The 24,494-nt window shown below is 35.6% G+C and overlaps 1 protein-coding gene across 5 annotated transcripts in view; it reads left to right on the top strand.

Annotated features, from left to right (window-relative positions):
• The window catches only part of LOC306886971 (oxidation resistance protein 1-like), a gene marked incomplete at its 5' end in the record, with an annotated part of 150,680 nt that overhangs the window by 110,797 nt on the left and 15,389 nt on the right, over positions 1-24,494 (top strand). For all 5 annotated transcript variants that reach the window (XM_079444387.1, XM_079444388.1, XM_079444386.1 and 2 more), the window contains 4 exons: positions 5,739-5,855; positions 17,192-17,344; positions 18,664-18,848; positions 20,377-21,002. In XM_079444387.1, coding sequence (XP_079300513.1) covers positions 5,739-5,855; positions 17,192-17,344; positions 18,664-18,848; positions 20,377-21,002 — 1,081 coding nt within the window. The remainder of the gene's footprint in view (positions 1-5,738; positions 5,856-17,191; positions 17,345-18,663; positions 18,849-20,376; positions 21,003-24,494) is intronic.

The following is a 24,494-nucleotide window of genomic DNA, read 5'->3' as shown; positions in this document are numbered from 1 at the left end:
ACAGCATGTTAATTCTTCCATGATAGTATGAACTAACAAAGAACTTTTTTTTTTAAAGCATTTATTAATCTTTTTAATGTTAGAAAAATAATCATGTTCAAAAGATTAACTTTAAAATGTAATAATATATAAACACATTTTGGAATTAATATTCATCAACATTAAATGGTATATAATTATTAATGATTATATATATATAATGATAGCTACAGACACCAAACTCGGTACATAAATTGTTCTTATTAATCCGGACAACTTTCTAATTTACAGTCATTAGCTACGACCAACAGGAAATCGGCTATTTTTTTTTTTATGTGTTTTTTTTTTTTTTTAAACGGGCTGTAAACAAATTCATACTCCTCCCAAGCAGAAACCAACAATTCACACCAAACATTTTTTCACATGCTTCCAAGATACTGAAGATACTACATTGCGGACGGATTTAGGATATCTTGAACGGTGATTTAATGGCAATTTATTAAAGTCACAGTAAAAAATAACACTTTTCTTTTTTTTTATCTTTTAAGAGCAGCTTCAAAACACTTCATAAAAAATTACATACACAGAACAATACAGTCTGAGGATATGTTATTAATTCCATGAATTTACAATACACTATACAGAGGAGAACATTTTCAAACTTATCAGAGTTCTCCTGTCTCTGTGCTTCTAATGTGTGCGGTAGGTGACTGGGTGGGTGACTGACTGTGTGTGAGTTCAGTGAGTGTGGAGGAGAGAGAGAGAGAGAGAGAGAGAGAGAGAGAGAGAGAGAGAGAGAGAGAGGGTCTGTTTAAACTTCTCAATAAAATCCTTAAAAAATGCTTATAAAGCATTAAAGGTTTTGATAACACTTTATAATTAAGTCTCATTTGTTAACAGTAGGGAATGCATTAATTAACATGAACTAACAATGAAAAATGTATTTTTTACAGCATGTTAATTCTTCATTGATAGTATGAACTTACAATGAACTAACAATGAACAAAATATTTTTAATATTAGAAAAATAGTCATGTTCAAAAAATAAAACTTTAAAATGTAATAATATATTAACACATTTTGGAATTGATTTTGATAAACATTAAATGGTATATATTTATTAATTATGTAAATTAACAACAGTTAAATAATGTTGTTTTTTAACATTGGTTAATTCACAAATAACATTAAATATTAACAATATATTTTTTACTTTATTAATTTGTGTTAGAAAAAATTATTCATGTTAGTTAATGGAAAAATAAATCATTAAAAAAAGCTTATAAATCATTAAAACCTTTGGTAACTATAATAATTTCTCATTTGTTAGCATTAGTAAATGCATTAACTAACATCAACTACCAATGAAAAATATATTTTCACAGAATTTAAAGTTTTATATGTTGTTCTGTGTGTGTGTGTTTCACTGAGTTGATGGTTTGGATTAACCCTTTAATTGCCGTATCCCTTAAAACCAAACTGCCAGAGGGTTACTGTGATGCTTGTGCTCGCTGGGCACCGTTTTATCGATGCCACCGGGGTGGCGTATGCTGACGGCTTGGGCCCGTCATCGCTGCTCGCAGCTATATTTATTTTTTTTTTTTTTATTATTTTTTATTTCGACTATCCGGGTACTTTTGGGGGCCTTAACGTGCCCGAAAACTCTTGAAAATTGGCACGCACGTTGGAACCTGCGGCCATTAGGACGCCGCTGAGGCTGGGACCCGGGCGTGGCACAGGGGCTCTACGGCGCCCCCTGCAAAATTGTCAGAAAGCTTGATGTATAGCTCACACATACTTGCACGTATTCATATGAAACTTGGTACACATATAGAACTCATTGAGCTGAACAACTTTCACGCTGCATGTTTTAGGCTCCGCCCAACAGGAAGTCGGCTATTCAGGGCTGTTTAAAAAGCGCATGCTCTGGAATTTGATATACTCCTCTGAGGATTTCCATACGATTGCCACCAAACTCGGTGAACATGATCTCAAGACATTGGGGACGCTAAATTGCGAAGATATTTTTGATATGTCGAACGGTTTGCCCGTGGCGAGGCGATGAAGTTATGGCGAAAAATGAGACCCAGGAAATGCCTAATAACGTCCACATACATTGTATGATGTAGATCAAACTTCAGTGATTTGTTCGTTGTATGATGCCGATCGGATAGATGTGACTATTATGACTGAAAGTTATAGCGCCACCAACTGGCTGCAGGAAGTGTGTCGTTTTCAAAATGCTTTGAATTCAGCATCTTATTTTTACTCGATTTGCTTCAAACTTCACCAGAATAATGTCAAAACACGGCCGATGTAAAACTGTGAAAGGAATATTGATATCTAAAATTATGTTACCATGGCAACGTGTCAAAGTTGAAAATTCGTTTCTGGTGATTTTGAGGCAGATAACATGTTTAGAATGTCATGAAACTCAACACACATATCAGTATTAATGATAGTTAGACACTGGAAAAAGCTCATAAACGGGCGTGGAAGAGGCACTCTATAGCGCCACCTTTTGTCAAAAATGGGGGGGTTAGTTTTAGCTACAGACACCAAACTCGGTACATAAATTGTTCTTATTAATCCGGACAACTTTCTAATTTACAGTCATTAGCTACGACCAACAGGAAGTCGGCTATATTTATTTTAATGTGGGTTTTTTAAAAAAACGGGCTGTAAACAAATTAATACTCCTCCAAGCAGAAACACGGAAATCACACCAAACATTTTTTATCATGATGCCAAAATACTGAAGATGCTAAATTGCGGACGGATTTAGGATATCTTGAACGATGATTTAATGGCAATTTATTAAAGTTACAGTAAAAAATAGATTTTTTTTTTTTTTTATCTTTTAAGAGCAGCTTCCAAACACTTCATAAAAAATTACATACACAGAACAATACAGTGTGAGGATATGTGATTAATTTCATGAATTTACAATACACTATGCAGAGGAGAAAATTAAAAAACTATCAGAGAGTTGATATACTGCTTCTGAGTGAGAGCTCCTGTCACTGCATCTGAGTGAGGGGTGGGGGTGGGGTGGGCTGTGAGTGACTGTGAGTGACTGTGTGGATTGAGCCAGTGGGTGAGAGAGAGAAAGAGAGAGAGAGAGAGGGTCTGTTTTTTTAAATCTTTAAAAAATGCTTATAAATCATTAAAGATTTTGATAACACTTTATAATAAGGTCTCAATTCTTAACATTAGGAAATGCATTAATTAACGTGAACTAACAATGAAAAATATATTTTTACAGCATGTTAATTCTTCCATGATAGTATGAACTAACAAAGAACAATTTTTTTAAAAGCATTTATTAATCTTTTTAATGTTAGAAAAATAATCATGTTCAAAAGATAAACTTTAAAATTTAATAATATATTAACACATTTTGGAATTAATATTGATCAACATTAAATGGTATATAATTATTAATGATTATATATATAATGATAGCTACAGACACCAAACTCGGTACATAAATTGTTCTAATTAATCCGGACAACTTTCTAATTTACAGTCATTAGCTACGACCAACAGGAAGTCGGCTATATTTATTTTAATGTGGGTTTTTTTTAAAAACGGGCTGTAAACAAATTAATACTCCTCAAAGCAAAAACACGGAAATCACACCAAACATTTTTTCTCATGATGCCAAAATACTGAAGATGCTAAATTGCGGACGGATTTAGGATATCTTGAACGATGATTTAATGGCAATTTATTAAAGTTACAGTAAAAAAGAGAAAACTTTTTTTTTTTTTTTTATCTTTTAAGAACAGCTTCCAACCACTTCATAAAAAATTACATACACAGAACAATACAGTCTGAGGATATGTGATTAATTTCATGAATTTGCAATACACTATGCAGAGGAGAAAATTTAAAAACTATCAGAGAGCTGTTTCAATGCATCTGAGTGAGAGCTCCTGTCACTGCATCTGAGTGAGGGGTGGGGTGGGGTGGGCTGTGAGTGACTGTGTGAGTGACTGTGTGGATTGAGGAGCTGGGTGAGAGAGAGAAAGAGAGAGAGAGGGTCTGTTTTTTAAAATCTTAAAAAAATGCTTATAAATCATTAAAGATTTTGATAACACTTTATAATAAGGTCTCATTTCTTAACATTAGGAAATGCATTAATTAACGTGAACTAACAATGAAAAATATATTTTTACAGCATGTTAATTCTTCATTGATAGTATGAACTTACAATGAACTAGCGATGAACAAAATATTTTTAATATTAGAAAAATAGTCATGTTCAAAAAATAAAACTTTAAAATTTAAAAATATATTAACACATTTTGGAATTGATTTTGATCAACATTAAATGGTATATATTTATTAATGATGTTAACTAACAACAGTTAAATAATGTTTTTTAACATTGGTTAATTCACAAATAACATTAAATATTAACAATATATTTTTTACTTTATTCATTTGTGTTAGAAAAAATTATTCATGTTAGTTAATGGAAAAATAAATCATTAAAAAATTCTTATAAATCATTAAAACCTTTTGGTAACTATAATAATTTCTCATTTGTTAGCATTAGTAAATGCATTAACTAACATGAACTACCAATGAAAAATATATTTTCACAGAATTTAAAGTTTTATATGTTGTTCTGTGTGTGTGTGTGTTTCACAGAGTTGATGGTTTGGATTAACTCTTTAATTGCCGTATCCCTTAAAACCAAACTGCCAGAGGGTTACTGTGATGCGTGTGCTCGCTGGGCACCGTTTTATCGATGCCACCGGGGTGGCGTATGCTGACGGCTTGGGCCCGTCATCGCTGCTTGCAGCTATATTTTTGTTTTGTTTTTTAGTTTAGTTTCATTTTAGGTATTTTGGGTAATTATTTAAGCTACTGTGATGTGTAGATGCCAATTGTTGCCAATAGTTAAAACAAAACCTCTCAGTTATTACTACTTGGATATCATGTTTTGCTCTGAAATACATCACGTTACAGAAGTCAAAAAAGGCTGGTAATGCCGTTTCATGTTGGCTTTGATGTTACAAAAATTACACACTCTAAACTGAATTCATGGCAGGCTTTCTCTGCAAACTTTCATTGCGATGCTTCACTCCCTCACCATTAGATCTCTGGCAAGCGTTAGACAAAGAATCAATCTCTCACTGTTTAATATAGTGCAACAGCATATCAATTATTGGACAATATGACATTTAACCAGATAATATCTCTCAGAGAGATGGAGTGATTAATGACTTCTCTGTTCCAGTCGGTGCATGAGCAGTTATGAAAGATCTCTTGCTAAACAGCTTCAGTATTGCTTCATCATCTCCTCACAAATACATGTTAAGCAAAGCTGAAGTCCAGATCGTTGATATTCACATGGTGGCGAGTGCAGTAATGAGAGGATAATAGATAGAGTCAGGCGCTAGAAATGGTCGACCGCCACCTGAAACAGTACAGCTGGAGGGCTCTCAGCACAGATCACCTGACCAAACTCTGCGGCTCCTTCCATTAGCGTAATCCTCCCCAGCGCTTCGGCCAGCTAAATAGCCCCTCAACACTGACTCCACTGCCCTGCAACTAACACGAGTGGTGCCTGTTCTGTGTTCAGAGATCTGAAGAGCACCGGGAGAGATCATGTTTGATGCAGTGAACTTTGAGACGTTTCCTTACTGTATAAAAGTAATAGAAGTCTATGGAAAGTCCCCACAATTCACAGAAACAAACGTGTGTGTGTGTGTGGTGATCGTTCATGCCTGCGGTTGTGTTTGCAGGTTCTGTATGTTCCCGATCCGGAGTACGTGTCCAGTGCGGGCAGCTCTCCCTCCTTCAGTCCCAGCAGCCCTCTCTCTCCCACCTCCTCAGAAGCTGACCTGGAGAAAGTGACCACGGTATGTGACATTTCCCTCTTCACACCGCACAGCCTCATCATTTAACCTGTGCTCTGGGGGGACTCTCACACAATCACACACGCCCCGAGCATGCCATGAGTTCACACTGAAGGATCTCTGGCTGTTTTCCAGAAGCTTATGTATCTTATACTTTCTGGCTTACAGGATTCATGTGAAACAAACTTAATGGAACAGTGAAATCATGAGCTGACAGCATGAGATGCTGCTGTTCATTGTTAGTCAGCAAACACTGTGCTTTGTTTTCCATCAGCTGATAGGAAGAATTTCAGTCTTGCAGAAATGTTGTCGAGCTATCCGTGTGTTTGTCTGTCAGGATGAATAGGAGCTGTAATTGTTAAAAAATTATCTTAAGGTCAACACGTTTTTCTTTAACGCTTAAGTGTGTACATTTTTGTTAAAATACCCATAAGTATCCCAATTTAATCTGCAGACTATAAGTAAGTGTTCAGGAAAACTGTTATTGTGTTTGCAATTCAACTTGGTAAATACATGGCAAACACACTTCACTTTAAATACTGCAAATATATCACTGTTGATCTAATAGTTACCAGGAAGGACAGATGGATACATAAAATATTTATACTACACAAATGGATGTACTTCTGTAAATTTGCTTTTGAGCAGGTTTTGAGATCACCTGGCTCAAGGTTGTGGTTTTTCATTGTCAAACATGATATATTTACACACCCTCTGTAATCAAATACCTGCCATGAGCTGTGTCGACTTGCCCTCATCCTTAAAAGCCCTTCATCTAAATCCCTAAGAAATGAGCCGTTTCTGGTATGGTGACTAGTGTGAGCAGCTGAGTCCTTAGCCATCTTCAAGAATAGGCTAAAAATATGTCTCCTCCATCCTTATGGACTCACTTTTGTCATTAGTTTAATGTCTAATGACAATAAGAGAATTTAATGGTCAAATTGCAACATTACAATTGCTTATTTTATATTGTTAGAAAAGTTAGTTATTCCCCAGCCTTAGTGGTATAGCATCTCTTCTCTTCCCTGTGGAGTAGCTGTGCTTGTGTTACACGCTGTCAGTAGGTTTGCTCTTGAATTTCTATTTTGCAGTAAAAGGCTTTACCTGCAGCATCTTATAAAGAAGAGGCCAATGCACCTCGCTGCCTCCTGGTCTCCATAGTGACTGCTGCAACGGTGCCGTTTGCAAACCTGCCCACTTGTGCGCTCAGCCTTATATGCTCCTTTCCCTTTGGTTTCTTTCACACATATCTATTTAGACCTTTCCTCTGGGAAAAGGAAGCTGTGATCTGTCTAGCAGTCTGAGACAGGTACTGTACTAGGAATCAAATGAGGACTCCTAACCTGTTCCAAAATCCAGTCAGCTGCCTACCTAGACAGCATTGTAGGCGTGCATGTTCTGACATGATGGCTCCTTGTTTTAGCCAAAATGTAAGACTCTTCTCTCTTCATAGAGAGAACAATCCCAGAATGCATTTCAAGAAGCTCTATAACAAAATTCATTCAAGAAAGCAAGAGATATTTTATCTATGGGAGCCTACAGTTCATTCAATATTGAAAAGTCCTGATAAAAATTAGTAAAAAGTCAAATGCTGTTATGCTTATTAGAGTATCACATTTTAGGCTTTGCAACATGCTATTAGAATCAGTTGTGATTAACTAAACATACTTACTGTTAGGAATGCATTAATATTATTATAAAAAGTAATTGTTTTCTTTTATTTTTGTCTGTTAATGGATAACTAGCCAGTATTAAAATTATATACCCATTTGCCTAAATAAATTAAATTAAATAAAACATCAAAGGCATCACAACATTATAATACAGTATGCAAAATATAATACACTGCATCCAATAAAATGTATATTCATTTTGAGATTAATTCACTTAAAGTGAACATAAGATGATGGCAAAAACAATTTTAAAGTAAAAAATAGTACAGATAAATTTTGTCCAATTAAATATCTAATAATAACATATATTATCAAATAACGTAATACATGAATAAAAGATATCAAATATACCAAATAACTACAAAAAAAATAACAGTAATTTAAAAATGTATGTAATGTGTGAGTACTCAAGGCGGCAATATATTACTTTCAAATGTCTGTGCAATTAAACTAAATGAATTATTAATTATTAATCAGGTAGCTAACAATAAACTTACTGTTAAATTGCTCATAACTATCGTCTTTAAACTGTTGCTCAGCCCTGTAGAAGAAAACTATGCTAATTTGCAGTAGAGCATCCCTTGTGGCAATTCTGAGAATGCAACGCCTACTTTCATGTGTTATAAATTACTCTCTAGCACTTTGATGACAAAATGGAGCTTGTGTAGCTATAGAAGCGTTTGTGTTCATCTATTTCTAGAGTGTATATGCTGACCCTTAAAAGCCTGCTGTCTATGTAGACAGCTCTCAGAACAGGCAAGGGCGCTCATTGACCTCCTCAGCCAGAGAGCCTTCTCCCTGCGCACTACAGAGTCCTCCAGAGACACGGCAGGGTGAGCGTCAGCCAGGTGCGCTTTGATTCAGCCGAGTAAAGAAAGCACTTCAGTAAAGCAAACAGCTCTTTTCCCAGGCTGTAACGATCTTTTAATTACTGAGCTGTTATTCCGGTGCAACAGACTGGGCTTGTATTAATTATTAAAGTGGATGCCCTGGCATGTTTGCATGTAATGAAGAGCAATAGTGAATGCTGACCACAGAGTGCAGTTTATTTGCTTTCAGAAGTGGATGCTGCTGTAATGTGTTATAGTAGTTATATTAGCCATGCAGGACTTCCATGGTAGAGGAATGTGTAAGTACTATAAAATAGCTACTATAGTAAACATTTGTGTGTTTGTTTAGTTTTTTTAATCTATTTTAATGTATTAATGAAATTAAATACAGTGGTAAATATGCTTGTTTGTTTATAAAGTAATTCATTAATTTTAATTTGTATATATTTTTTTAGCTATAAAGTTATAATATATATATATATATATATATATATATATATATATATGTATATATATATGTTATTTATTTTTATTCAATTGTTTTAATTAATTTCAATGTATTTTTTCTTCCCCTGCTATTTGAATGGGATAGTTCAACCAAAAAGTGACAATTCTGTCATCATTTAATTGCCCTCAAGTTGTTTCTTTCTTCAGTTGAGCACAAAAGAAGATATTTTGAAGAATGTTGGTAACCAAACAGTAGCCACTGACATCCATAGGATGGAAAGAAATACTACAGAAGCCCTGGTTACCAACATTTCGATTGCAATCAAAATATTTTCTACTCCTTTATATATAATTACAAATAAATACATCATTGGTCGTATTGCATGTCAGTCATGTGGTCTTGGCTTGTCCTTAGTGGGCGGTTCTTGTTCAGAATAAGCTGCAGAGTGGATCAGACTTTGTGCCGATATTCGAAAGTCTGAATATACAAGCAGTATTGACTCTGTCTATGAAATCTGGTGACTTTGAATCGAGTCTCCTGAGTTTTTGCCTCGTATCGTCCTGATCTCACCCTCCCTTCCCGCTGTATGCTAAATTTAGTCTGCGTCACAAGAAGAAGAGAGGCAGTGAGAGACTGGCAGTGAAAAGAAGAGGAGGAAGGCCGGTGTGTGTGTGTGTGTGTGTGTGTGTGTGTGTGTTAGAGAGATGGCCAGTGTTAATTACCAGTGGCTGCTGGTGTTGGCTGACACTAGGAAAGGTGACTTTGTCCCAGTGTTACTCGTCTGGTCTGATTTCATGCCCAGAAACTATTGTGGTGCTTTGCTTCAGTCAATGACAGCATGATGAAACTCTTCAGATCAGCAGAGGTTATGTGTGATGTTAAATTAGCGTGCATGCGTTCATGGTGAGTTTCATGCTCGTTGTGACATTATGTATACCATTCAAAAATTTAGGCTCAAGAATTTTTCTTTTTAAAGGAAATTAAAAAAAAAAATTCAGCAAGGATGCATTAAATTGATCAAAACTGACTGTAAAGACATTTATAATGTTTATATTTCATAAGCTGTTGTTTTGAACATTCTGTTCATCAAAGATATAAATATCACACTTTCCACAAAAATATTATGCAGCACAACTGGTTTCAATCTTGATAATTATAATAAATGTTTCTTGAGCAGCAAATCAGCATATTAGAATGATTTCTGAAGGATCATGTGACACTGAAGACTGGAGTAATGATGCTGAAAATTCAGATTTGCCTCACATTAATAAATTACATTTTAAGATATATTCAAATAGAAAACTGTTAAAAATATTTTGATCAAATAAATGCAGCCTTGGTCAGCATACCACTTTCTTAAAAAAAAAAAAAAATCTCAATCTGATCTCAAATTTTTGAACAGTAATGTACCTCTACATTTTACTATATGGCATTTCATATCCATTTTCACTTTATTTTGCTTTTAAAGATTTTGAAAGAGCACAGAGATAAATATGCAGTCATTAAGTATTTTGCTTTCAATAACAACAAAACCACATATGGATCCATTTTGGGATCTTGCACGTTGCCATAGAAACAAATAATTTCAGAACCTAAGGATGTGAACTGTTCCAAGCAGAATCTAGACACCTATTTCAGTGACATCTGTCAGGTAGATTTAGTCTTTTCCCCTGCAGAACCCGTTTCTGGTCACCAGATGGAGCTTTGTTGTCGTAATATTTCACAGCAAACAGCTGCATATAAACAAATCCACAGATGACAATTCATTCAAAGTACTGTTGTTGATCTCAGTTAATATTAGAGTCAGCTGACTGCATCCTTCGGCCGTGTTGCTCACTCTCATAATAAAGGCTTCATAGCTGTTGAGCATTTGAGGCCCATCTACCGTTTCTGACTAATAGCACATGAGTCATGAACATGAGCTGTGTGTGAAGTTGAACAGTACTGTAAGGGTGTGTGTGGAGTGTAGATCAGTCCGGCGGTGATCTAATGATCACATGGATGTCAACCACCCACATGTGCAGCCCTGCAGTCAGGGTTAGTGGCCTTTTTCCAGGCTTAGGTTCTAAATCCAGCTACTGGTCTCCGCCAGGCTGGATTTCACCGGGGCCATGTAAAACCAACCCAGCGTAGGTAAGCTCCAGATGGCCTAAAGGACATTAAGATACACTTTTTCTCCTCCATGTCGAATAGAAACGTCATCCAGCCAGAGGACACATGCTGTTGTCTCTCCCACAGTATCTTTGGTAAAAAAAATCTTGAGATGTTCTTGGAGAATCACTGAATGCATGTTCTTCTTGGCCCAAAGACTTCAGAAGCTGTTGTTCTTGTGTAGCAGACTTTATCATTGTGTGCGTGAGTCTGGCCTGTGCTCCGTCAGTCCTTGTGTCGCAGTAATTGAGTTGCATTGATTGCTGTGATCTGGTGCAGTAATGTTGTTTATGAATTGACCACCTGTGCAAGAGTCAGTCTGTTAAGACTGAATGTCATTATTGGCTGCTACTGGGACAAAAAGTGCCAGAAATGCCCTTTATATTTTAATAATGGACGAATTGAGAAACATTTTAGGTCTCACTACAGAATTGATCCCAGCATCATTTTAAAATCAGTTTGTTTTATTCTGAATTCAGGATTGCCACCTTTTTATTTATGTTTTTTGGTCTGAAAACAAAGCATTTTTTTGTTTATAAAAATGACTTGACTTTTTTTTTTTTTTTGTATATAATTTTTGTAAAACTGAATTTTCATTTTTTTATTTGTATTTCATTTTTATTTTTAAAATGATTTTTATTTTAATTAGCTTTTTTTTGTAAAAAAAATGACTTTAGTTTTTTATTTGTGTATTGTTTGTAAACATTTTTTTCAAGAATTTTTGATTTATATAATTTTTTTTGTTAGAAAAAAATATAGTCAGTTTTTTATTTTAATATAATATTTAAATAATATTCATAAAAAGTACTTGATTTTTTTATTTATAAACTTTTTGTAAAAATCAGTTGTCTTTTTCATATACCATTTTTGCTTGAAAAAAATTACTTGTCATTTTTTTGTTTGTGTATATTTTTTGTGTATAATTTGTCTCAGTTCATTTTTTCATTATTTTTATTTGTAAAATAACTTTTTTATTTTAAAATGGCATTTGGTTTTAATGTGTCAGTTTTTTTTCTTAATGTAATCTAATCTAATATTTTTTGTAAGTAAAAAATATTCATTTTTATTTATATAACATTTTTGTTTAATAATTTTTTCATTAATTTTATATTAGTTATATTTTTAAAGATGACTTATTTTAAGTTTTTGTTCATAAAATGTTTTGATTATATCTTTTTTTTTATAAAAATTGTTTTTTCTTTCTTTTATTTTTTTAGCATTTTTATATATTTTTTATTTGAAAAAATTATTTGTCATGGCACATTGCACATTTTTCCAAAGCAACTTTACAGAAATTTGTGCCAAAAATGAATTTTTTCAACCTAGTAGAATATTTAAGAGAATACACTAGAATGTAGAAGGCTTCATCGCTAACCCTCATTGACTAAAATCCACAAGGTCTTTAAGAAATGTGTCTGACTGCTATCTGGAGGACATGACCCTATCCAGCCCAATTATACAAGGCTTTTTTAAGCCTACTGGTCTATTAGTAGTTCAGAAAACCTACCGACTAGAGAGTTTTTAAATTATGTAGTTCACCACATCCCTAGCACAGATACAGATCTGTTTATCCATCCCTAAATCCTAAATTAAGCTCTACAGCATGCAGGGAAGGCGTCGTTTGTTCTTTTAAACTTTTACTAAGTTACTAATCAACGTCTCCCCGGGAACACTGGATGTTCTTTTGTATTCCGGTGGTTAATAACGGCTTTGATAATGAAGCTAGCTATAAACAGCAAGCCGCGTCAAAGCTCTGGAAATATACAAAGCTATTTGCGTTTCCATGCACGTTACTCTGGTGGCATCCTTCCTCCTGGCGCTGTGCGAGATGAAGGCCTTCTTCCTGGGCTGCCAGAGGAGGAGAGACTGTGTTTGGAAGAGGCGGAGTGTGTTAACTGTGAACGGGGTTTCATGAAGGCATGTTTTGACTCTCTGGTTGCTTATTCTGGGATCTGAAGGGTGGGCCGGTCTGTCACAGCACGCAGGATGTGCGATGTCAAGGCCAGGGGGCGGGAACAGCGGCCGCTGTGCTTGTCAGGGAAGATTTTGTGAGAGCGGTTTGGATGATAAATATTAATAGCAAATGTGTCGAACACGTGGAAAACTGTTGTCTTTATTTATAGTGTTCTGACGCAGATTTAGTGTGGGATTTATAAACTGTAACATCAAAGGCAGAAGATCAGGGACAAATATGAGTCCATTTCATGATTTTAACCCTTTGATGCACGCGCTATGAAAACCTCTTCTAATGCACAACATGAGTCTAAAATGACCCGTATTCATTTCCTATGTTATTTCATGGTTTTTTTGTTTTATCCTTTGAAATCAGTTTATTTCAGCATTTAATATTCCCTGATCTATAAATTCCATGATTCATGAATATTCAAAATATCTTTTTACAATGACCACAAATTAATATTTAGTTTTTTTTTTTCCTAGGTTTTGTGGTACTACATCAAGTTTACACACATGGGTCAAAAATGAGCCATCTATACAAGCATGAAAAAAACAGAATGAAGACATTTTGTTAAAATAATTATTTAGACCAACACATTTAACACTTTAAATAGTTTATTTGCCATTTTTTCACACATAACTTACACATATCACTGATAACCGATAACACTGAAGTTGAACTGTCTGTAGTGCAACTGTAGTGAATGTGACCGAATAGATGAAAATAAAACTAACAAAATAAAATCACACAGGTATAGCACCATCTCAAACTGCCATCTCAGTGCTTACATGCCTCACAAATGACAACGACTGGTTAGTGCTCCTTGCACACAGGCCTGACACTGAACACCAGCGGCTGACTTGTCTGTCTTTGGCAGCTGGGCAGATCCTGGACCTCTTCCTCTTCGATTGACCCTCCTGTCTGATGTATATCTGTGGCCGGGTGGTGGCATGCGGCATGACAAGCTCTTTGACCAGCTCCTTGATGAATAGCCGTCATGCATTGGTCACACCACCCATGTTATCAGGGTGTTGTGCAGTGAAGTTGGTGTAGCCCAGGTCAGCATCAGTCCTGGAGAGCCACAGTCCTGCAGAGTTTTGCTTCAACCTTGATAAAAACTCACCAGCCTAGCTTTCCAGTAACCTTTAGACCTTGATTAGCTTGTTCAGGTGTGTTTGATTAGGTTTGGAGCTGAAGTCTGCAGGAGTGTGTCTCTCCAGGACCAACATTGGCTGTCCCTGGTGTAGGCATTGAGGGTGGAAACGTCCAGCACATTGTACCATGGGCCACCTACATGTTCTCCGCTTACATGAGTAGGTGTAAACCATTTTTACTCAATCTATTGGACTGGTTCTGAGTTTCCTCTTACAGGACTAATCAGACAAGTCTTCAGTGTCATCACAGAGTCTTCTTCATCTAGGAGAGCTGGATTTACACCCACAACTCCAGATTGACCCTGTGGCACACAGTCTAAGTCATCAGCAGATTGAACCTGTGGCACATAGTCTAGGTCATCAGCATCAGATATTTCAGACTCTGAATCAGGACTAATAATTGCCTGATCTTTCTCATCATGCAGCATCTCTACAAACATTTGAGCCGTTAATCTAGAATGACTGGGATCAGCCATGCTAACACTAGATAAAGAGTGCACAACAAGCAGTTGACCATGTATATACTGATTATATATTGTCACTGTCAGACAGAAACCTTGTATGTCCAAAACCATTACTTTTCAGAAACACTGACAGACATAAAGGGTGACCAATAGAAATATGGAGATACAAGGTTTCTGCCTAACACCAATGATATATACTTGAATATTATTTTATTTTGACTATTATTTTGTTGACCTAGCTTACATTAGTTAGCAAAAATGGAATATGTCAACAACAAGCTAGTTAATAGTATTGGACATTTCAAGGTCAAGGTAACCTTCGCCTAACATTCAAATATTATGTCCAGTTATCTTCAACAGTATATCAAATATTTTCTGTGGTAATAAATTATAAAATAAGACTAAATGCATCAGTTATACAAAAGCAACCATGTTGAGTTGTGAAATGTGGGGCAGGTGAATCGTTTTCTGCAGTAAATATGTTCCTATTTGCAAAAAAATAGCAAATAATCAAAGGTTTCTATATGGGTCATTTTTGACCCATGTGTGTAAAAATTGATGTAGAAATACAAAAACTGTGTTTTTTTATAAAAGGAAGAAAGGAAAAATAAACATAATGATTTGTGGAAATCAAAAACAAGATATTTAATGAATACCTGGAAAAATAAATGATATAATGCATTTATTTTTAAAGATTCAGCAAAGAAACACTCATCCATGACTGAAATTACATAGGAAATGAATACGGGTCATTTTAGACCCATGTTGTGCATTAGAAGGGTAGTGTAATTATTTTGTGTGTGTGTGCGTGTGTGTGTATGTATGTGTATATATATATATTTATTTTTATTAATGTTTTGAGCATATTGCAGTCTTGAGCATAATATTTTAAAAATATTTTAAAAAATCTAGCCAACCCCAAATATATGGAATGTAAGACATTTGTAACACTAAGATATACTGTACACTTCATACAGTTCTACAGTAATGGCATTGAGACATGCAGATTATGATTGTCGTTGTGTCACATCTTTAAAAGTGTTTATATGTTTTCTAAATGTTCTAAACTTGAAAATATTTCTATGAATGTGAATTGTTTGTGGTAATACTGCATTGTAATGGATTATAAGGGACAATTCACCCAAAAATGAACATTCTCTTATCATTTATTTCCCTTCATGTCATTCCAAATCCCAATTTTTATAAATATTGAACTGTTTTTATTCATACAGTGAAACTCAATGGGGTCCAAAAACATCATTGTTTCTCACTGACTTTCATTGATGACAGAATGTTTATTTTTGGGTAAACTATCCTTTTAATAATTAATTGAAGCAAGAGTAAAGGGTGTCTTTGAAAAATTTTGCTAATTATGGTGTTAAAATATCGGTATTGCACTCAAGTATCCTGATCATGTAACTTTGCCTATTAATTGCTATTATTGAGATAAATGGTGGTGAGCGTCTAGTTGTGTCTTAGTGTGTTTTAGTAGTAAGGTTTTCACAAAAGCCTTGTAATGTGTTGTGACAGATTCTCTGTTGTAAACACTGTCACTGCCAGATCTGAATAGAGAGAAAGAAAGAGCAGGAGAGATTAAGATTCTGTGGTCTCTTGTGCAGTCACTAACCCAGCATTGGTGCATCAGTGTCAGTTTGCTCCAGTCGGCTCTAAGAGGTGTGTGTGTGTGCATGTTTATGTGGTTTATGAGGACACAAATTTGTATAATTACATGGGTATGACAGAGGTATTACAATATGAAGGTGGTTTATGAGGACACTGCCTATGTCCCCGTAATTCAAAAGGCTTAAAAAACATACTAAATGGTGTTTTTTTGAAAATTTAAAAATGCACAGTCTCCTGTGAGGGCTAAGTTTAGGTGTAGGGTTGGTGTAGGGCAATAGCACACACAGTTTGTTCAGTATAAAAACCATTACGCCTATGGAGAGTCCCCATAAACCACAAAAACCAACGTGTGTGTGTGTGTGTGTGTGTGTGTGTGTGTGTGTGTTGGAGGGAAGCAGACAGCTGTTTCTCCCAAGGATTTTTTTTCTCGATATCTGTCACCTGATGTGTTTGGGTTCCTTGCCACTGTTGCTTTTCGGCTTGCTTAGTTGTGGTGTGAAAGACACTTAACTTTCAGTAATTTATCAATGCAACCCATATGACACCATTGGATGAGAACAAAACTTGAAATGAATAAAGCTGGATGATGGCACTGTTGTTTTCTGTAGAGCTGCTTCACAGCTAAATCACATCTTGCCACATTGACATTAACTTCACACTGTTATTGATCTGAACTAACTTGAGCTAAATAATGACAGTATTGTCTTTCAAAGCATCTTCACAGCAGAATCTGAACTGTGTCCATAGCAGAGTTTCCATAATTGCTTCTGCTATTTCGTGTTTATCTCTGTGAAGCTGCTTTGATACAGTCTGTACCATATAAACCACTATAGAAAAATCTAATATTGAGAGATCGATTATGTTGGTCAGATGAGAGAAAGATGTCAAATTTGCTGCCTCTCCCTCAGCCATTGTGTCAGAAACTTCATCATCATATAATAACCAAAGTAATTTTTATGTAATGGAGACAATGTGACGCGGGCGAGTGACTGTTGTTTCTTTATTTCTCCCTGCAATCTGTCCCGTCTCTGTCTCTCAGGACTCCAATGGTCCACCTCGCTCAGATGCTTCTGCCCCTCCAGTCTTCTCAGCCCTGCGGCCATCCCGTGTGGTTTCCTCCACCTCGGAGGAAGAAGAGGCACTGACAGAGAAGTTCCTCAAAATCAATTGCAAGTACATCACAGACGGCAAGGTGAGTCAGCATTCGACTTTACTAGTGGCAATGGCTCCGAAGTTGCACAAAAGTTAACTTAGTCCTCAGGTTAGTCATTAATAGACCCCTGCTATTCCTCCGTCCTCTGGGGAAACAAAAGACTGCAAAACAGCGAAGAGGTCCAAGTTTTGCTTCAAGTGTAGGAGTTAAGCTGCCGTCTCCAGCACTGATCTGTTCTCCTTAGTGAATACTCTGTGCCTGACGAGTGTAATGATGTTAGTGCAAAGATGATTTTCTCTCACACTGTTAAAACATGCCTGCCCTCACGTTTATAGAGTGAATTCACTGAACAGCTACGGTGTGACCAGTGTGGTCTGATTTATAAACGTGACTCTTATGAGCCAGTTTTTGTAATTAATCCTTATTAAAAAAAATAACAACAATTCAGACCTGTCTTGATCAGTTTGATGGATTCTTCACTGAATGATTAAATCACACAATGGTGTGTGAATTCATGACAGCACTGATAAACTCCCTCACACCTTCAGCGCCTATACATGTCTATATAAAAGCTTTACTACCACTGAACTTCACTGAGGAAACCAGGCACTTCTCACTGGCAAAAAAATCACGAAATGAAAGCTTAAAGTGCAGGCCTGCCACAAGTCCATTGTTTTTATATTTCTGTGTTACTTTTGCTATATTTTCACACTTCAAACAATGATTTGACATTCCTCTTGTACCAGTGTCATCTTTTATGCAGAGAAATAAGTCTGACGATTCTCTCCCTAGTGGTTTCAATGTTTTTAGTCTTAATGTTTGAATGATTCATTGGGCTTTGTAGCACTTTCAATTGTCAGGAAATTACTCTTCTTTAAAATGTTTTGATTCAATATACTCTGCCTTTAACTTGCACCAGAAATATATATTAAACGGCGCAACTGTTTTCAACATTGACAATAATAATAAGCTGTTTCTTGAGCAGCAAATCAACATATTAGAAGGATTTCTGAAGGATCATGTGACACTGAAGAAAGAAGTAATGATACTCAAAATTCAGCTTTGGTTTCTATTTTAAAAAATAGAAACGTACTGTATTTTTGCTCATTAAATAACTTGATGAGCATAAGAGATGCCTTTCAAAAACATAAAATCTTACCAACCCAACTTTTGAACAGTAGTGTTTACGTTAATGTGTTTCATAAAAATAAAAACATTAATTTTTAGTTATTATTATTAAATAGAAAATATTGTATTTTATTGTTGATATAGATATATATATAATTATTTCGATATAATTTATGATGATGTGTAATTATGTGGCTGATTATCTGATGTACTTGTGTCCTGTGTCACAGGGTGCTGTTAGCGGGGTGTTGCTGGTGACGCCCAACAACATCATGTTTGACCCTCACCGGATGGACCCTCTGGTTCTGGAGAGAGGCTGTGAGGAGTACGGCATCATGTGTCCACTGGATGAGGTTCAGTCAGCAGCCGTTTACAGAGAGATCACCGACAGCAAGATCCGTGACTCCATACCACCGTAAGACCTCTCACTTCATACCTTCACAGCACAGAGATAGCTGTTTGTCTTTTACTTGCCTAGTATTTAAATAATCCTATGAATGCATTTAATAAAATACAGAATCAAATAATTAATCGAAATTAAATTAATTGTGAAACAAATCAAATTGAATCATTCTGAATTTGCAAAAATTGTTCTCGAATCAAATTGAAAAACTATTAATCGTTCAAGATTCACATGCCAAAGTTCTTGTCCTCGCTCTCCTGTAGGTGGCACATAGGCCAAAAACAAAAATATCAAAATGACTTGAGCCACCAGACTAATGGTTTTGATTATGAAAGATTATGAAAAGTTACAAGCTATTAATTGGACTCGTCTTAATATGTCTTATCTATATTGAAGATCTCTCATGTGACAAATCTGTATTTTGTCTGCGGTGAGCATGAGGAACCACGCTGCTGTACGATTATTTCTGATATTCACCGTTATATTTACGTATATATACACCATTATACAGGAAATGGATTTTTACTCTAAGGTTAATGAAGCATGAATTCAGACGCCTACGTCTGAATTACTCACCCATTTCGATTTGTAATAAGAAGTTAATGATTTTAGCAGCGTTTCCACCCCCAGATATTTATATCCTCTGTTGGTTTATGAATGATGATGTGTTTTATTCAGCTCAGAGCTGTGTTGGTTGGTTCATCAGTCAGACAGGGTTCACTGCAGGGTCTCAGATGTGGATGTGAAGCATAGATGCCTTTGATCATGCAGATGTACAGACAGAGGGACCTACTTTTAATTTAGGCACTTTATTGTTGGCTTGTACTCTTATTAATTGCTTTTATTAATTGTTTTGATTATGTATTTCTATCCACTTCCCACGCACCATCCAGACAGACACGTCATTGTGCCCTTGTGTTTCAGATGTCTTTACTGCAGTACAGAAGTCACATCTGACATGACAAGTAATGATAAGAAGTCTGCGCATTTTAAACTTTGTAATATGACACAGAAGCATCACAGCGGTGGGAAATAGTGCATAAGAGAATCAAAAGTTGATTTTCATGCACAGCATGCTACGGTTGTCACATTACCTCATATTTTATGGTACAATACCAGTGCAAGTTTCACAACACCACACAACATCGTGTTACTTGGAAGTGGGCTTGTATTATGTTGCTGTATTAAGTCTTCACAGTTTTTACAGTATCTTTATTTTTATATTTTAAATCAAATTTGTTTTGTTGGAGGGTCAAGTTTTTAAAAAGAAAACAAGAAATAGTTTGACACTTAACATTTAAACGGCGCAGTTATTATATATATATATATATATATATATATATATATATATATATATATATATATATATTTATTTATAATGCAGTGCATACAATGGTATCTGTGAATGATTATTTATGCTATTACCATTGAAGGATACTGTGAGATTGAACCAAAGCCACATCATAGAGCAGACACCTTTAGATGTGCAGTAATAGTTTTCTAGAAGGTGCATCTCTCATTCTTTCTGTTTGTGGCACAGGGATCTTGAAGCTGTGTTCTCTGGAAGCTCTCATCAAACGGATCAGCGTCTGCGGGAGGGTTATGATAGTGCCAGCACTGCCCCCCGCAGCACAGAGGGCTCCATCTCAGAGGACGTCTTCACCGAGTCAGAGCTCTCACCCATCCGGGAGGAGCGGCAGTCCACAGAGGAGCTACAGCAAGAGGACAAGTCATCAGGAGCCTCGTTCCAATCCGTGCAGACGCCCCTTCAGGAACCTCAGACAGCTGAGGGCAGCCATACAAAGGAGGAGGAGAAAAAGCCAGAGGAGGGAGAACCAGCCAGCGAAACTGCCCTGCCCAAACAACCCAGCCAGGAACAGCCAAGCAGACCCACCAGCAGGGACCACCAGCAACCACCCCACTGCCAGACCGAAGGAGTCGCCCCCTCCTCAGGTTCTCAGAGCTCGGCCCCTGGAGCAAGAGAGGCCACGGGACAGGAAAGCAGCCCCGATGGGGCTAAACTGACCCGAGATGGTACCCGAGATTCAGAGACAGACATAGAGGAGCTGAGGAAGATGTGGAAGAGTCACACTATGCAACAAGCCAAGGAACAGCGAGAGAGCGTCCAGCAGTCTAAGAGCAGCCAGAGACTGAGCTCTGCTGAGGGTACGACAACATCATCTCCAATATTTCTGCCATTTGTGCCACTGACTGTGATTTAACACCTTTTAAAGGGGTCATAGGTTACTATACATTTATGTTTTATGCTTACTAATTAATTATTAATTTAATGAATCGTTATATATTATATTACTAGAATATATAGAACACACACACACACACACATATATATACATATAGGCCTTAAATAATACATATAAAAATATATATATTAAATTTATTTGAATTATTTTTGATTATTTTATCAATTTATTTATTTTTATACAATTTTATATATGATAAAAACTACTTTTTAAACCGTATTTAAATATAAACGTTTTAATACAATTTGTTTTTTAATTGTTTATCAATTTTATTTGATTTTAATTATTTTATTTTATATCATTATAGAGAAAGAACTTTATATTGTGTAAAAAGTGAGTTGAAAGGTTTATATATCTATATCTGTCTGTCTGTCTATATATAGATATATATATAGACACACTAGGGGTGTAACAGTACACAAATATGACGGTTCGGTACGTACCTCAGTTTTAACGTCTTGGTTTGGTATGATTTCGGTACAGCAGGGGAAAAACTAAACTTTTTTTTTTTAAATAAACAGTGGTTTACTGAACAAGTTGCTCTTTCTTTAAATACATTCATTTATAGTTTAAATTTTCTTGGTGATAAAAATCTACCTCAGTTTATGCTTAACTATAGGCAGTACTAAGCTACTATTTATTTTTAAATGGACGATCAACACTCAACTTTTAAAAAAAATGTATGCAAACATGTAAATTGCACATAATGCAGTTTAAATTTAAATTAACTTGTAAATAATACAATTTCTAGGCTATTTGTTAAAATATAATCAAACATACATTAAATAATTAAGACTAACAGGTTTAATCAAATTTAATGAGTATATGGTGTAATATTTCACAAAATGCTCCTCTCTAGACTTCATTTCTCTAGTGAACTAAGGAGCTGTGGACACTGAGGACTTGCTGAGGTTGAAACACTGATTGAGCAATTACATGAGGCATGAGATGTTCAGTCATGTTTATTCACGTTAAAACTAGTAAACTAGTAGTAAGGAATGATCTCGTTCACTCGCACTCCGCTCTGCACAAGTCTGCGGCACGTCACGGCTCAGACATGGTAACCGGCTTGTGTTGTGTTTATACCAGCACGTTTCTGAACCGTCCCAGAAGAAGCTCTTCAAGGCTTTTATACAGCGATCTGTCATGCCATATCTAAGACTGTCAAAACGCCATTTATTATTTGAATTTCCTGAAATAAAAAAATTAAATACTGTATTTGTTCGGTACACATGCGTACCGAATCGAAAGACCGTACCAAAATGATTCAGTGCGAATACGTGTACCCTTACACCCCTAATATACACACACACACACACAACTTTCAACTCACTTTTTGCACATTATAAAGTTCTTTCTCTTGAGCTGTTGTGCACATTTAGTGTCATTGTAACCAGCGCTGATGACATTTTACTATCAAAGTAAGCTTCTGTCCTAGTGTTAGTCTATGCTGGGAAGTGCTGATAACCTTGTGTTTTGTGGCTTTGTTGATGGCAAGACTAGAGAGTGCTGGGAAATGAAAAGTGGCTCACCTGTTATCACCTGAGGGAGCGCAGAGACACTTTACCACAGCTTTTACACGCTGCTTTGATCTGTGGAGGCCAGACTGTGCCAGCAGCCCTTTCTCTGACCGAGAGATAAGCTAAATCCCATCAAACATGACAACTGCACATGCACACTAACATTACAACACACAGTAGAAACATTCTTTCCTTAAAAGTATAGCTGAAAATATATTAATTACAAAATAATGTGATTAATCACAAGTTGTTAATATTGAATTGAATCTGTTGACAGAACTAGTATGTATTTTATCAGTCGCCCAAGGCTGTTTATATATTGCCTGAGGTGTTGATTTTATTTTGATACTGATGTAACAGAGGTGCAGCCTCAGCAAAAAGCATGCTCTTATGTTAGTTTTCTGTCTTGGTTTAAAAAAATCTTAACCAAATAAACTACCATTCAAATATTAGGGATCAGTAAGAATTTTCAAAGTTTGTTATGCTCACCAAGGCATTTTTTGATCAAAAATACAGTAGAAACAGTAATATTGTGAAATATTATTGCAATAAACTGTTTTCTATTTTTATATATTTTCAAATTTAATTTATTCCTGTAAAGCTGAATTTTCAGCATCATTACTCCAGTCTTCAGTGTCACATGATCCTTCAGAAATCATTCTAATATGCTGATTTACTGCTCAAGAAACATTTCTTGTTGGTATCAATTTTAAAAACAGTTTAAAACAGTTCCACTAAATGTTTTTGAGGAAATTATGGTAAAAAGAACAGCATTTTTAAAACTAGATTTTTTTGTAATAATGCAAAAGTCAATTTAATGTGTCCTTGCTGAATACAAGTATCAATATCTCTCAGTTAACTAACCCCAAACTTTTGAGTGGTAGTGTACAATAAAATATAATTAAACAAAGATATCCTGACAGATATCCTAAAAGATTTTTTTGTTTTAATCGGACAAAAAAATACTGGGGATGAAAATTTTTTACATCGTGGTGTCATACTGAACCAATTATAGCCCTGTACCAAAGAACTGAATGATTATTATATTCTTAATCAGTGGTATTTTGATACAGGTGCAAGTAGTAGATTGGTATGAGATTCACATGATATCCCAGGGAGGCGTTATTCAGGGCTCTATGAGCTGTATGTCCACTAGGCTCCATAGTCTTTTAATGGAATGCAGATAATGAAATGTTAATTTTTAGACTCTCCCTTGTATATTTTTATCATCATTCCTCCATGCTTTTCAGCTGTAGACGTGCTGAGCTCTCTGTGTGCCCCAAGGTGCTTTCCATCCCAGCGTATGAGTCATCAACTGATAGTTATTCAACTCTAACGGATGAGCCGGCTTTCAGAATGAGCCCAGGAGTGAGTTAAAGATGTGATATCATGAGGAGTCAAATCAAGAAGTTTCCTTGATCTTGTCTGATAAAAGGGTTTAAAACATATGGCTTGTTTCTAAACATCTGCTGCTTGCTGACATCAGATGAATACATGAACATGTCACCACCCACGTCAACAATGCCTGTTGTTCAGAAAGTTGTTCAGTCAAGATAATGTGGATGAAGCAGTATAGATGCAGTATATTATTAATGTTGGAAAATGGGGGCATAAATCTGCTTATTTTTCTACTGCAGGTTTTCCTTTTTTATTTTTTATTTTTTGTTTTACTTGTATGAAATATTATCAAGCTAAAAAAAAAAAACATACATTTAGTCCATTTGACTTGTGCACAAATTCTTATCTTAATACGATAGCTTCACAGCAACAAAACTTGGAAACAGCAATATTCATCAGCCTCAAAATTATATACTATATGCAGTATATACATGTACAGTATTTTTTTTTCAATTGAAAACTTTTTAATATACAAT

Source organism: Barbus barbus, assembly GCF_936440315.1.
Source record: "Barbus barbus genome assembly, chromosome: 21".
Taxonomy (NCBI): domain Eukaryota; kingdom Metazoa; phylum Chordata; class Actinopteri; order Cypriniformes; family Cyprinidae; genus Barbus; species Barbus barbus.
This window is presented reverse-complemented; position numbering and strand designations above follow the sequence as displayed.